The sequence below is a fragment of the Periplaneta americana genome, chromosome 1 (assembly GCF_040183065.1).
Source record: "Periplaneta americana isolate PAMFEO1 chromosome 1, P.americana_PAMFEO1_priV1, whole genome shotgun sequence".
Lineage (NCBI taxonomy): Eukaryota > Metazoa > Arthropoda > Insecta > Blattodea > Blattidae > Periplaneta > Periplaneta americana.
In genome coordinates this window covers 134443771-134456979 of record NC_091117.1, presented here as the reverse complement: position 1 = coordinate 134456979, position 13209 = coordinate 134443771, and the positions used below count along the sequence as shown (strand labels likewise).

The window sequence follows — 13209 nt, the reverse complement described above, 5'->3', positions numbered from 1 at the left end:
GGCTACTTATTGACTCTGTACAATTAGCTTATACAGGAACTCTAAATTATTTCACAAAATTACATCACAAACGTCTTGAGGGTCTATGTTACATTTTAAATTACTTCCAGATGTGAAGGATTGTAAAGAATATGTTGAATATGTTGTATTTATTTGAATACTGCAACCAAAAAGCAATGTAACCAATTTTTGTGATTTTTAATGACGTTTATGAAAGCGTTTCTACGAGGGAAAGTAAAAAAGTAACCTTAATAATTGTTTTCTTAATTGAATATGTACAATAAGACTACAAATACTTCATCACTTTCAACATAGTCCCTACTACGTTCAATGCAAGTGTTCCTGTTATACTATGTTGAAAAGCGATAAAGTGTTTGTAGTTTTATTGTACATATTCAATTAATAAAACAATTACTTTTTGACTCTCCCTCGTAGTTTGGTTTAACCTGTTGTTTTAGTATTCTCACCTAAAAAGGAAAGCCTTGAACCTTGAGCAAACTTCAAATTATATGTAACTGACCGTTATAGAATGAGTTTTAAATCCGTTTTTATAAGTTTCAATGTTTATAAAAGTAATATGTAATTGTAATATTCGGCTTTTACTGACACTTTATTATCCTCTATTAGAAAAATTCAAGTAATTTACACTGAAAATATATTAGGTTCAATTTTATTTTTATTATATAGAAAATGTGCTGCATTGTATTTAATTTCTTTATACAATTCAGATAATCAGTATTTGTCTGGAAATAATAATGTTAAGAAAAGAATGCTAAACAATTATAATCCATTTTAGTAAGCTAGTAGCATGATAAACGTTTCGCTTAGAATGGAGGGAGTGTTCATTTCACACTCAAGCTGGAGGACCACATCTGTCGACTGTTGAACATAGGCTTAAGTGAAGGCTGTCTCTGAGGACGCACTATTGTGTTGTTACCTGCTGACATTTAACTCGTGTGAGCCTTCTGTCGGTAACACGTGGCTAGACTCAAGGTATTTAGCAATTCATTTGGACTGCGACGTCCCACAGCAGTGTCACTCTGGCGAGAGTGTCATGGCGGTCGCCTTGACAGAGTCGGACATGGGCCCCAATTAAACTTTCAAAACTGTTAAATGGAGGAGGGATTGGCAGGCTGTTACGGTTGGCTAAACACTTCGCTCTTGTGCTGAGGTGCAACTGTTGCTGGTGAAAGGCCGTGTTATGTAAAAGTAAATCAAACAAAACGACAGTCTGAAAAGTGTACCAGTCAATATGTTTTTATGTTATTGCCGGATTTTACAGCGTGTCAAATAAGATAATTATTACTTATTAATCACCGTGATGTTCGAGAGCTGAGAACCATAAAACGAGAAATGTTAACACATAGTTTCCATTAAAGTATTGCACAAGGTAACAGAAAATTAATTCACGATTATTTATTAGGATGAGTTCTAATGGAATTTATGAAAGTACGTTAATAGCAACTCTCTCTTTTCTTTAAATTATCTTCTTCCATTTTCCAATTCCTCTTGATTTAGATATCTGTTAAATATAAATACACATACGGACACACACATACTGTACGTTCTTATATCCACTAATACAGTATAATTTAAGCTTTCGCAGTGATTGGGTTGCGATACATATTTTGTTTTTTTGAAATGAAATGCTGAGATTTAATTTCTTCCGCGTTTTGATGCTATTTTGAATACAAAATTACACGTTATATTGCCAAGGTGGTGTGACTTCAGCCACAATAAGCCTGTATATTAGTAGTCTCTCAGATATTTCAGTTTAAAGTCTCCTTGGAATTTGAACCAGAAGAAAATTAGAAATACTAACACTTTTTTAGATTTCCTTTATTCTTAGAGAAAGAGATGAGAAAATAAATATCCATTTATCATTTACATAATGATGCATTAAAATTTATGTTTATTCTAAAGTAAAAACAGATATTGTTCTTTAAACCGTATATTGTAGGCCTATTATTAATTCTGAGGTGTTTTATTTATAAATATTTTTTCTCATTTTATATTATATTTCTTTCAATTATACTAAATTATACCATTATATTGATATTCATGGATTCATACATGGCCAAAGACTAGCTTTTGCTAATTAATGAAAACAAATGAGTAATTTCTGTAGATTGTTTACAATTGAAGGGGTGGGGATGAGATAGTTCAAAGCTATACTTTTTGTGTGAGTTCATTTCTTACACATATGGGAAAGCTATTATTAAAATATTGATAAAAGTTACTCAACGAGTCACATGAGTATACGCCGAAGAAATTATGATACAGCACCTAATAGCTTTGGACTCTAAACCTTCAATACGCTCTCCTGTAAAATTTTGTCTCTGTGACTTTGGACTATATCATTCTCACTTTTTCAATTCTTATTCTGAAATAATTTTAAAGTAAGATTTTGTGACTGTATAATTTTGAACTGAAAAAGCTATAATAAGAGGAGCATTTTTCACTTCTGTTGTGGTTATCACCGGAAGTATGTTCTATCGATTATACTTATGAAGTCATTTATGTTCCAAAATTCTTATTCTACTCTGACTTCATTTAATAGTACTTAAGTGCAGATTTCTTTCCTTGGAATTCACAACCTGTGAAGTAATTATTAGTGTTCGAAAATAATTGGATTCATTGCAGAGCCTTCGGTTGTTTGTGGCGCCTGAATTGTTCTCTGTCATTACGTCAATTTCTTTGAAAGCTTCGAGTTTCCGTAGCATTTAACTGCAACTAGAACTAACCAACAACTTCACCATTATAGCAAATTTTTCACAAAATGTAATCTATATAACTGGAAAATGTTTCGTTGCCTAGTATTTGAGGTGCAAGGGATTTCATACTTCTGGAAGTTTTCTTGTTTTAATCGTCTTCGAAATACTTGTATACGTTATTAAAAATTACATTGTTTCAATAAAAACGCATCAAAACTGCGAGGGACAAATCCCATATGCTCAACGAATATTTGTAAATCAACAACATTAATTATATTCAAAGGATTAGGAAACATTTATTTCTATATCTGAATAATTTTTATTTTTAAATTGTCTCCTATTAAATATCCAACAATAGCCTAAAGTAATATTTCTTATTGAAATTATCTTTGGCACTTTAAACTTATCTTTGGCACTTTAAACTATTTAAATAAAATATGCATTACTCTGCACAGAGGCCTATCTCAAGCGTTTAGTTCGTCACTGAATAGTCTTAATTTTAGTAAGCTATTTTATTTGATAGCTTCTCAACAAATGAATTGTATTCGTGTTCTGGCAGATTCAGAAATTGACTGTGATGTAAGTTCTCTCCGAATATTTACGCTATTTCTTCATTATCATTTTATGATATTCCTATAGTCCATGTTTCATCTCTCTTTGAGCCATTTGTGATTATTCAGGCGTCAGAGCTGTCTCTTGGTATTTCCTGTAGTCAGTTGTCCAGTAAGAAGGTTCATCACAGAAGTAACTTCAAAATCACCGGGCGAGGTGGTTCAGTGGTAAAACACTCGACTCACATTCCAGCTTTTAGCGATTTCGTCAATCATAAATAACTAGTAATCTGGTTATTTCAAAAAGGGAAATGTCGCATTGTTTCCCACTTCTAATACAACAGAGATACAAATATTGATTCGCGAGATTTGAATATATAGTTGTACACGGTAGTCAATATATGGCAGCAAAATGGTAACCCAATTAATGAAGCCCAATGTTCAGTCGCGATATGCGACTAATAATAAAACCTCTATAAAAAGTTTAAATTCGTACCTTTCGAATATGAAATGCAGTAGTTTCTATGACAATGATTATTGTAAATTACGAATAAGTGGAGAAATTATAGCAGTACAAAAGGATATCCATGAAAATGAGACCGTGGAAGACTTAGAGTGACTTTGAAAAAAGCGTAGCCTGGATTATCATCAAAAGAGAGTTGGATGAAGCTCAATGGGAAGATAGGAAACTATGGAACCAGTCATTTAAAAGCAACCACCGAAAGTGAAGGAGTTCCTAAAGGAAAAGTACAGAATCAGAAGGTGTACTCAGTGAAACTATTTTTCGTATACCACAAATTCTGTTTGGATTTCTCAGAATTTAAACCCGGATATCCGATAGGGAAAGCCGACGCCCTATGTTTGCAGCAAACAGTACAACAGCCTACGTTAAGAAGAAGTGTTAAATAAAGAACTACTTACGTAATTCTTTGGGATTGTAGAAAGGCTGTTTCCTTTCATATTCCGTCTAAACAAAATACAAATATCAATTTAACTGATAGGTACATAAACACATCATATGTATAGATACAGAATGAATAACCAATAGGATGATGCACTTTAAACTAACAGGATTTTGAAACGTGGGACGCCCACGAAGATGGGAGACAGAACGTGTCATCTGGTTCAACATTATATATATATATATATATATATATATATATATATATATATATATATATTGATTATTTCCATATTGCTTAGTGAGTTATTATTTTATGAATTGAAGTGTATTAATGCAGTATCATTGAATTAGATTTTCAGTATCAACCTAGAACAGCTCATATAAAATCATTGCTCATGGCTATATACTAATTGCGCTCCTGCTAGAGACCAATGTTAAAACCGGCAGCTTTATCTGTATCTGATGAAATACACACTTACCTTGAACCCAAAACTAAATAACAAATGAACGCAATATTTAACGGCTATTATAATTCACAATAAAGTCCTGTAAAACAGTAAAGCAAGACTGAAACATAATGGATAATAGCTATATAAGCGTATAGTGAGTATACAATAGTTGTATATTTCGAATTCGATTTTCACAATAATGCTGTTTCATGGTTTTTACAATATGTGCTACCAGTATACAATTTTATATTACTAAGTAATCTGTAACCAAGTTTAAGGAGGAAAGAAACTTGCCACTCTACCTCATTATTTCCTGGCTTAGTTGCCTTATGAGTGATACTTTATTGGTGTCACTTATGAGGTTCAGACCTGTCTTCGGACAGTTGACTAAACAACAATCAAGTATTTATTCTTCATCTTGAAGGCATAGCTAATCCTAATGGCGTGTTGTGATACCTTGCTATCTTTTATTTAATAGTTAAAATTATCTATTTACATTAGGTTTATGAATTACAATCGTAACCACTCTCTTATCTACGCACCTAGTTTGTGCCACCTTCATACATCTTATTGATCAGTCCATGATTTCCTCGTTCGTCCCATTTTTCTTTCTCTTATCGTTACGTATTTATACAGCATATAAACTTCTGTGTACGAGTATTATCTGCTGTTTGTAACGCAAGTTCTTTCCTTCATTCTCTGTATTTCATTTATTATACTATTTAGATTTAAAATATTCGGTGTTCTTCGAATATCGGAATTTCTTATACTATTCTTTAATACATGAACAGAATAATGGCTTATAAGAATTAGGCCTACATTAAATTTCAGAATTTTCTGTTTATTCCTTTTCCTTAAGTTTTCTAAGATGTCCAGTTTTTGTTGTCATGAAAGAATGGGAATCACTATTACTCTGCAAGAATTTAATAAAGTATTTTGCTATTCGTAGAAGTGAATTTGATTTGAGATTCTAAAAATAGTCGTTAGGCCTATAAGGACATGATTTTTTCGTCAGAATTCTAAATTTACATGTAGGCCTATACATATATTAAACAAATGTTGCAATTTAATTTAATGTCCAAAGAATCTCTACAATTATTTTCTAAGTAACTTGATGTGTACTGTTGTAATCTAACTATAGAACTTTGTAAATCGAGGACACACAGTAGCGTATATTCAACAGTGCTACATCTCGAAATGTATTGTAACGGAAGTGGATTGAATGCAGAGAATTCATGACATGAATTGACTTCTATTTTCAAAAGCGTAGACAGAAAACCACATTGCCGAGGCAACTTGCCCTTCAACTTGTCTGTCTTGCTTTACCTGGTCTGACATACGTGGATCTAGTAAGCCTTGCAAGTTCTCGTTTGTACACTTACACATTAAACCTGTAAACACATAACAATTGTATTTTTTTATCCGAAAGACGTATTTGATGGCCTCTAAGTTATTTACGAGATTTCATTGTATTAATAATATATTTTTATTGTTTTCGTACGTTCATTGAGTTTGAACATGCGTATAGCTTTCAAATATGAGGACCTATGATTTTGATACTTGTGGAATATATGAGGATATGCTCAATTTGTCCTTGATGAGGAAAATTAATCGTAATTGTAAGTAATACTGTGCTTTATTTATTTCATGTCATTAAAACAGAACATAAATATTTAAATCCCAAGTGTCAATATTGAATATATTTGCATTTATTGTAGTATATTACGCAACGAGCCTATAATGATAGTAATTGAGACGCGAGTATTTTATGAAACGAACGTAAGCGAGTTTCATAATTTTCATACGAGCATTTTAATTACCATTATAGGTAAGATGCATACTACTGCTTTTATTCGACCATAATTAAATGTCTAGGTTTTAAGTTTTTATAAATATCTTACCTTGTTACTTTAGTGATAATGAAATTGTGAACATGGGTGTATTTTCAGCGTGTTCTCGACTAGTGCAACAGATGGCACGAATGTAAGGGTCTTTTCAGCGTGTTCTCGAGTAGTGCAACAGATGGCAGGCGTGCATACCGTATTTATTGATTTTTTGCAAGGTTTGGTATGGAAATTTTAACCTCAAAGCAACACACATAATTCATTTTATTTTAAATACATGTTGTTGATTGTGCAGTTTGTGAAATTTATCTGGGGAATGGCTCCCAGTGGAAAGTTTGAAGTTGAGTTAAAGTTTATTTGAGTGATTCGATCAATGTCACTTTCAAAACTCGCGCCTGCCATTTTGGATCGATATCTCAAGGCTTGCGGGATATTGCGCATATGATATTAATCAATATCGCATATGCTTAGTTGGAAATCAATAATTGCAATAACATAATGAATAGCAGTACTTTAATGTAAGTCATTAAGATATAGTTACGTCACATATAATGAGCGTATTATAGTATGGTCGAGCAAAAATAATATAGTCTTCTTTTTTTTTCTGTTACAGCAAAAATGAAGTTACTATTGCCGCTAGTCGTGTGGATGTCGCTAACCACAACAAATGTAAGTATCTCCTATGTCAGCAGTATGAATAGTTCGTGGGATTGAGATAACATTACACTTGCTGGCATGGCTTTGAAATGTTTAATACGTATGTTGCCTTTTCAGTGTATGCCAAAGAATGGTTAGTTTTTACGTTATTTATGTCTCAATACAAACATTTGTAAGCCATTCCAACTTTAAAACAATTAAGTTGCAAGTGTCCGATTTAAAGCCAAGCTAATAAGTGCAATGACTATAAAATATTGTCTTAACATAGAAGAGCACAGGGGAAAAGCGTGATAAGTCTAAAATTATTGATTTTCTGTTTTAGATGTCATGTAATAGTTCATAGAGTGTAGATTTGTGTAGTTTAACTGTACAATATAACAAACTCATTAGTTCAAAGAAATTTGAAGAATGATAACCCAAAGACAATAGGCTGTAATAGGTCTTGAAACTTTTAACTTTCTCTCCTGTAAAAACAGTAAAATGTGACTTATTAGGTTTATCCCCCCATATTCTTCAATCATGTATTTACCAGATACGTGTTTTTAATCAGCGTTGTCCCACAAATACAATTTTCTTCATTTTATTAACTTTCATCTTCAGTCTTTTGTATGTAGTTATATATTAAATATGCCAGATATGAATAAATTGACATTGATATTTTTTATATCTAACACATTGCAATATTATGATTGAGAAGCTAAAACAATACAAAAATTTAATAATCGTAAAATGAAATCTTGAAATATTAGTATAGTATACATCCCTAAATTCGAAAAACATTTTAATTACATTTTAAATGTAATTTTAATATAAAGTTGCTCAAGTTGTAGCAGATCTGGCAACAACAGTGGACTGCAATTGAATCCTGTAGATTCAAAATCTCCTATGTCAACTTTCACAAATTAAAGAATTTTAACAGTAACTGGTGGAAAATATAGGGAATTTTCAACCTAACAGTGACTTTTAACAAACCTTTTGCTTCAAATTTAGTGGCGTTTTGAATTCAAACTATATAAATCATTAGAATTCATTTTAGCAAGCAATATGTGGGCATAACTCAATTCTGAACAAAATGGTCTTTAGAGGGTTTTGAATCTAGAGGATTCAATTAAGTTCTCGGCAGGAAATTGGAAGTTTATCTCTCTCTCATTGTAAATAATTTGTTTTGTGCATGCGTTGTATTTGTCTTAATCATTGGCACTGTGTTATGCTGACCACATTAACTAACACTTCAGCTACTTTTGTACGTGTAATGTTCTTTCATAATCCTCACAATATGTAAGATGAAAAGTGCAATAAGGTCCAATGAAAAATCACAACAATACAACCAAATATTGCTCGGAAGACTTTCACAAGAAGGAAGTATTGTTATGTTTTAAAGAAGTTTATATTTTGCATACCATCGCACGTCACCTTGATAGTCAGAGCGTCTGCTTTATTCCTCTCCAATTATATATATTTTCAACGCAAAATCACTTTTCTCATGCTATAGCACGACCTTGTTCGGTTTCCCCTTTTCTCACAACTTGTGAGTCACAGATAGACAGTAGGCAGCAGCTTTCAGTGTTGCATAATATCTCGGGTACATGCAGTAGCTATGACGTACTCGATACTGGTATTAACAGTGTTCACAAGTAATTTAACAGTAACGAGTAAAGTATATTCAGAAACTTGGTACATAGACTATTTCATTATAAAATTGAAATTCACTAAAATTATTTATTAATTCAGAAGTGCAGTTAATGCAATACTGATATGTTTAAAATGTACGCGCTGATATTTACAATTGTAATTTAAAATTTGATCGAAAACGTATAATTTTCATTACTTTCTCTCTTATTTAACTTAACTTAAATCTTAATTATTTTAAGAACTATATAGAGTGAGCAATAAAGGTTCTGAAGTTCATTAAGTATGATTTGAGACTTTCACTGTGTTCAGCATAGTACAAGATTTTTGGGTCCTTACACCGTGCAGCAGATACAACATTTCGGACTTACGTATCGGCCGTTACCAGGAGGTAGTCCAGTCCTGGTGAATAGCTCTTCGTATAATTTACTTATTCCATACCTTAACTGATGATGAAACTGAAATGTAATTTCGAAATGTTAGATGTTTACACATTTATGGCACGGTAAAAAAAAACTAGAAATTCTCGCACCAATTTAGAATTCATAACCGCCATTTTCAGCGTCTGCTTCTTCTCCAATCACTTTATATTTCTTATGAGAATTACTGATCACATATAGCGAGACACCTGTTCATGTAAATAGCATGACACAAGGCTACACTTTATGACAATGCAGAATTAGATGTGAATTTTAACAAGAAAATTATGGAAAATAATTAGCAAATGCTTGTGTTAGTTCCTAAGTTGATTTCAACTTTCATTAGTACAGTCCCTATTTAGCCAAACAAACAGTAATCATCATCATTATCCTTTTTCGTGATGACGAATTATAAATATAACGTATATTTAAACACTTAAAGTAATTATTGCAGTAACAGCATTTCATCGGACATGCAGATAATCCTGGATTGCGTAAGGTGCTGTTTTTAGGGCTCGGTGTTACTTAATAGAATTTATTATTTATTGCTTTTCTTTCTGTGAAAATAGATAAATTAAATTGAATTTTCTATGTAATGTTTATCGTGACTTACTTAACCCCGTTGTTTTATAGAAAATACACACATTTCAGTTTTTTGTGTTACCTGACACCGTAAGAAATTTTTATATAATATAAAGACAATTGGGTAGTATTACGTACAGTATTTAAGTATAGTTAAAACAACATGACTTTTACTAATGGGTAGCTGTCATTTCGTTAAAGGGTGAATACTTTCATTTTCTCTTACTTCCGCTATCCATCTTATCCTCCATAACACTGCAATCTCATTTAGAGGAATACTTGCATCAATGGTTAACTCATCTTTCAGTCGAAAGAACAGTCGGTTAGGTAATTCCAGTGAAAGACATACCTAGAAATTGAAGACTCGCTGGACTCTGATGTTATGTGTAGGTGACGTAATGGGGATTATGTTAACAGGTATGTCACACTTAGACCACATACATTCTAGGCAGCTGCGTAGCATATCCCATAATATTAAGCCGTTTATATTTTCCATATTTCAGTGGTAAATAGTTACAGAATTGAGTTTACGATGTCGTAAATAGGTCCACGTTTATAAATAAATTAGCCAAATCCAATAGTAGACTATGTAAGGGACTGTCTCTTGATAGAAAATTATAAAGAAAAACAAGACTCGTCACCACAAACACAATAATAATAATAATAATAATAATAATAATAATAATAATAATAATAATAATAATAAATAAAATCTTCATCGCGGCGATTCTTCACGAATTTTAGACTGTATGGTCCACTGCTACGAATAAATTAATTTTATGTCAAACGTTTCAGAGCTCGTTCTAGAGTCCTTTCCTAAGCTGGTTGATAGTTCAAAATGTGTAGTGGTAACTTGCACTGGCCTAATTCTTTAAAAATATTGTAACCATATAATTACGTTTATATTTATTAATTTTATCCATGACTGGTATCTAAACTGGTCTTTATTTCACTGTTCTACAACCTAAACAATGGCTTAATTCACTGCAGTGAGTTAAAAGTATTCAATTCACAGCAGTGAATTAATTTGTTTTAAATCGTTCTCTCCATGACAATCAACACATTAGCAACAATAATATCCATGCATTCAATAATTTATCCACGATTGTATCTTAAATAGTCCTTATTTCACCGTCCTTAGCGACCTAAACAATGGCTTCATTCACAGCAGTGAGTTAAAATTTTTTAAATCACTCTCAATATGTCAGCGAACACATTAGCACAATACAATCCATACATTCATACATTTATAACTATTCACAACAACACATAACAAAGAAAAGGCCTACAATTTAAAATTAAATTCAGATAGGTACCAGTAATGGATAAAATATTTTACAGCACACGAGAGTAAACAGATTTTATGCGCTCGTGTAAATTATCATCCTGGGCTTCGTCTCGTCCGCTAAACTTTACAGCAGCGGTCATCAGAATACTGCACTCTCGGGCTAGCGTCTCTTACTCGCGGACAAGGCACTGCCCTAGCGTGCATTCGTGGCTGCTGGCGGATATGCTGTCTCTCTATCCCTTGTGCACGACGTAGCACATTTCCTTACCCTCCATGCACTCTACTTATTTCAGCGAGTGTTGACCACTGCTTTACAGTCTCTCACAAAATCTAATTTTATTCTCTCATACTATAAATTACTATTATTATGGTGGGTTCTTGTAAAATGTTGGCATTTCTGTTCTGTTTAATCTAAGTTCTGCAGTATTCAATGTTATGTCTTTTCCAAAAATGCCAAATTTCACTACCTATATACCAGGTTATAACTGCCAAGCTATTGTATATTTAAACGTTGTACTTTTAATAAGATTAGATTGGGTTGAGATTTTAAGGTGTTTGCACTGTATCCTAGAATTAGAGGCTTCCAATGTTTCGGACCTACGTTTCGACTCCATATTCAGGGAAGACGATAAAAGATGGAACATATCTATTGGATCCGTTACCAAGAGTAATTCTTTTATTAAGAAGTTCAAATCAAGTGAAGAAGTGGAAATAGAAGTAAGATTACGTATGAAGAGTACACGGGAAAAATTACCAAAGTCACAATTCTCTTAAGGGTGACGTCATGATGTAATTCAGTATATTACTGAAAACTTTAGTGTTTCTTTTTATCAAAACTGATAAAGAAGAATTATTACCATGGATACAGTCATACTTTCCTTCTTTTTCATTAAGAACTGCAATAAATTTTGCAGTAATACCACAGTCTAGCATATACAGTCACGAATCTTGAGTTGTGAGGGTACTAGGAACAATAGACTGTGCAGGTACTATTTCGCATTGTCTGTGATGAGGCGATAGTAGCGATCCTAGTGGTTAGCAACTATCTATGGATGCATATTTACTACGTATTGAGCTTCGTGACTGTATATACTAGACTGTGGTAATACACTGAATTAGATTATGATATTACCCTTAAGAGAATTGTGACTTTCGTCGTTTTTCCCGTGTACTCCTCATGTGCTTCTCTGCATGTATAATAGATAACATGTCCTTAAGAAGTGATTAAGCACACAATAACCTTTTTTAAAGTTTTCGAAGTGCCACTGAATATAAACTTTGCTGAGTGGTCGATCGTGTGGCTGCATTCGAGGTGAGGCAGTCTGTACTCGGCTTGGCGACCGGTTGCTGCTGCTACGTTGGTTTCGTTGGAAATTGGGTCATACTTTAAAGTCAGATGAAGAGAACTGGTTCTTACATCCGATTGTGCTGTCTGGTTTCTGCTTGGGTGTGGCAGTGGCCCCTAAACTTAACGAGAACTGTAGTACTGCAACAAGCACCGTGGCCCAGCCCAGTTTGTTTTAAACCCTGCCCCGTTACTGTAGGTTGCTTGCTACATTGCCATAAGCGAATATGTGTGGAGGTGTTGGCATATGAATACATTTGAAAGTGAAGCTGGTCAAATTTGCTAAAGATATAATCTCAGATTTACCGGTCTACTTTGGTCAGGCCTTAGGAATATCTGTCTTCCTCCTCCAGTGATTGTTCGGGCTCCTTTTGGAGGAAAACAACACGTTAAGCGATAAGCATAGAATAACTGTAGTCAGGGTCGTCCAAGCTAAAAGGCTAAGAAAGTTTAAAAGCGATTTATATCACTGTAACTCCTTCATATTTTGTAATTTGTATTTAGATTCCAACGTACCATTAGCAGGACCGATAACATATCAGATTCTAACCCTTATAAAACCGTATATTATTACGATGTACCGAAGTACATATGATATTTCCGTGCAGAAATTCTGCGTCATCATATGATGAAGGATGAGTGGAACGGAGAAAAATTCTCTCCGGCACCGAGATTTGAACCCGGGTTTTCAGTCTACGTATTGACGCTCTATCCACTAAGCCACACCGGGATTCCCATCCTGATGTCGGATTGAATCCTCTCAGTTTAAGTTCCACCTCTTGGGTTCCTCTTCACATGTGTGGACGTTGTGCCACTGTCATACATCT

The 13209-nt window shown here is 33.3% G+C and overlaps 1 protein-coding gene across 1 annotated transcript in view; it reads left to right on the top strand.

Annotated features, from left to right (window-relative positions):
- dpy (dumpy) overlaps window positions 1–13209 on the top strand; it is a 673297-nt gene that overhangs the window by 60933 nt on the left and 599155 nt on the right. Inside the window, exon 2 of the mRNA XM_069827690.1 lies at window positions 7076–7131. Within this exon, the coding sequence (XP_069683791.1) occupies window positions 7076–7131 (56 nt within the window). The remainder of the gene's footprint in view (window positions 1–7075; window positions 7132–13209) is intronic.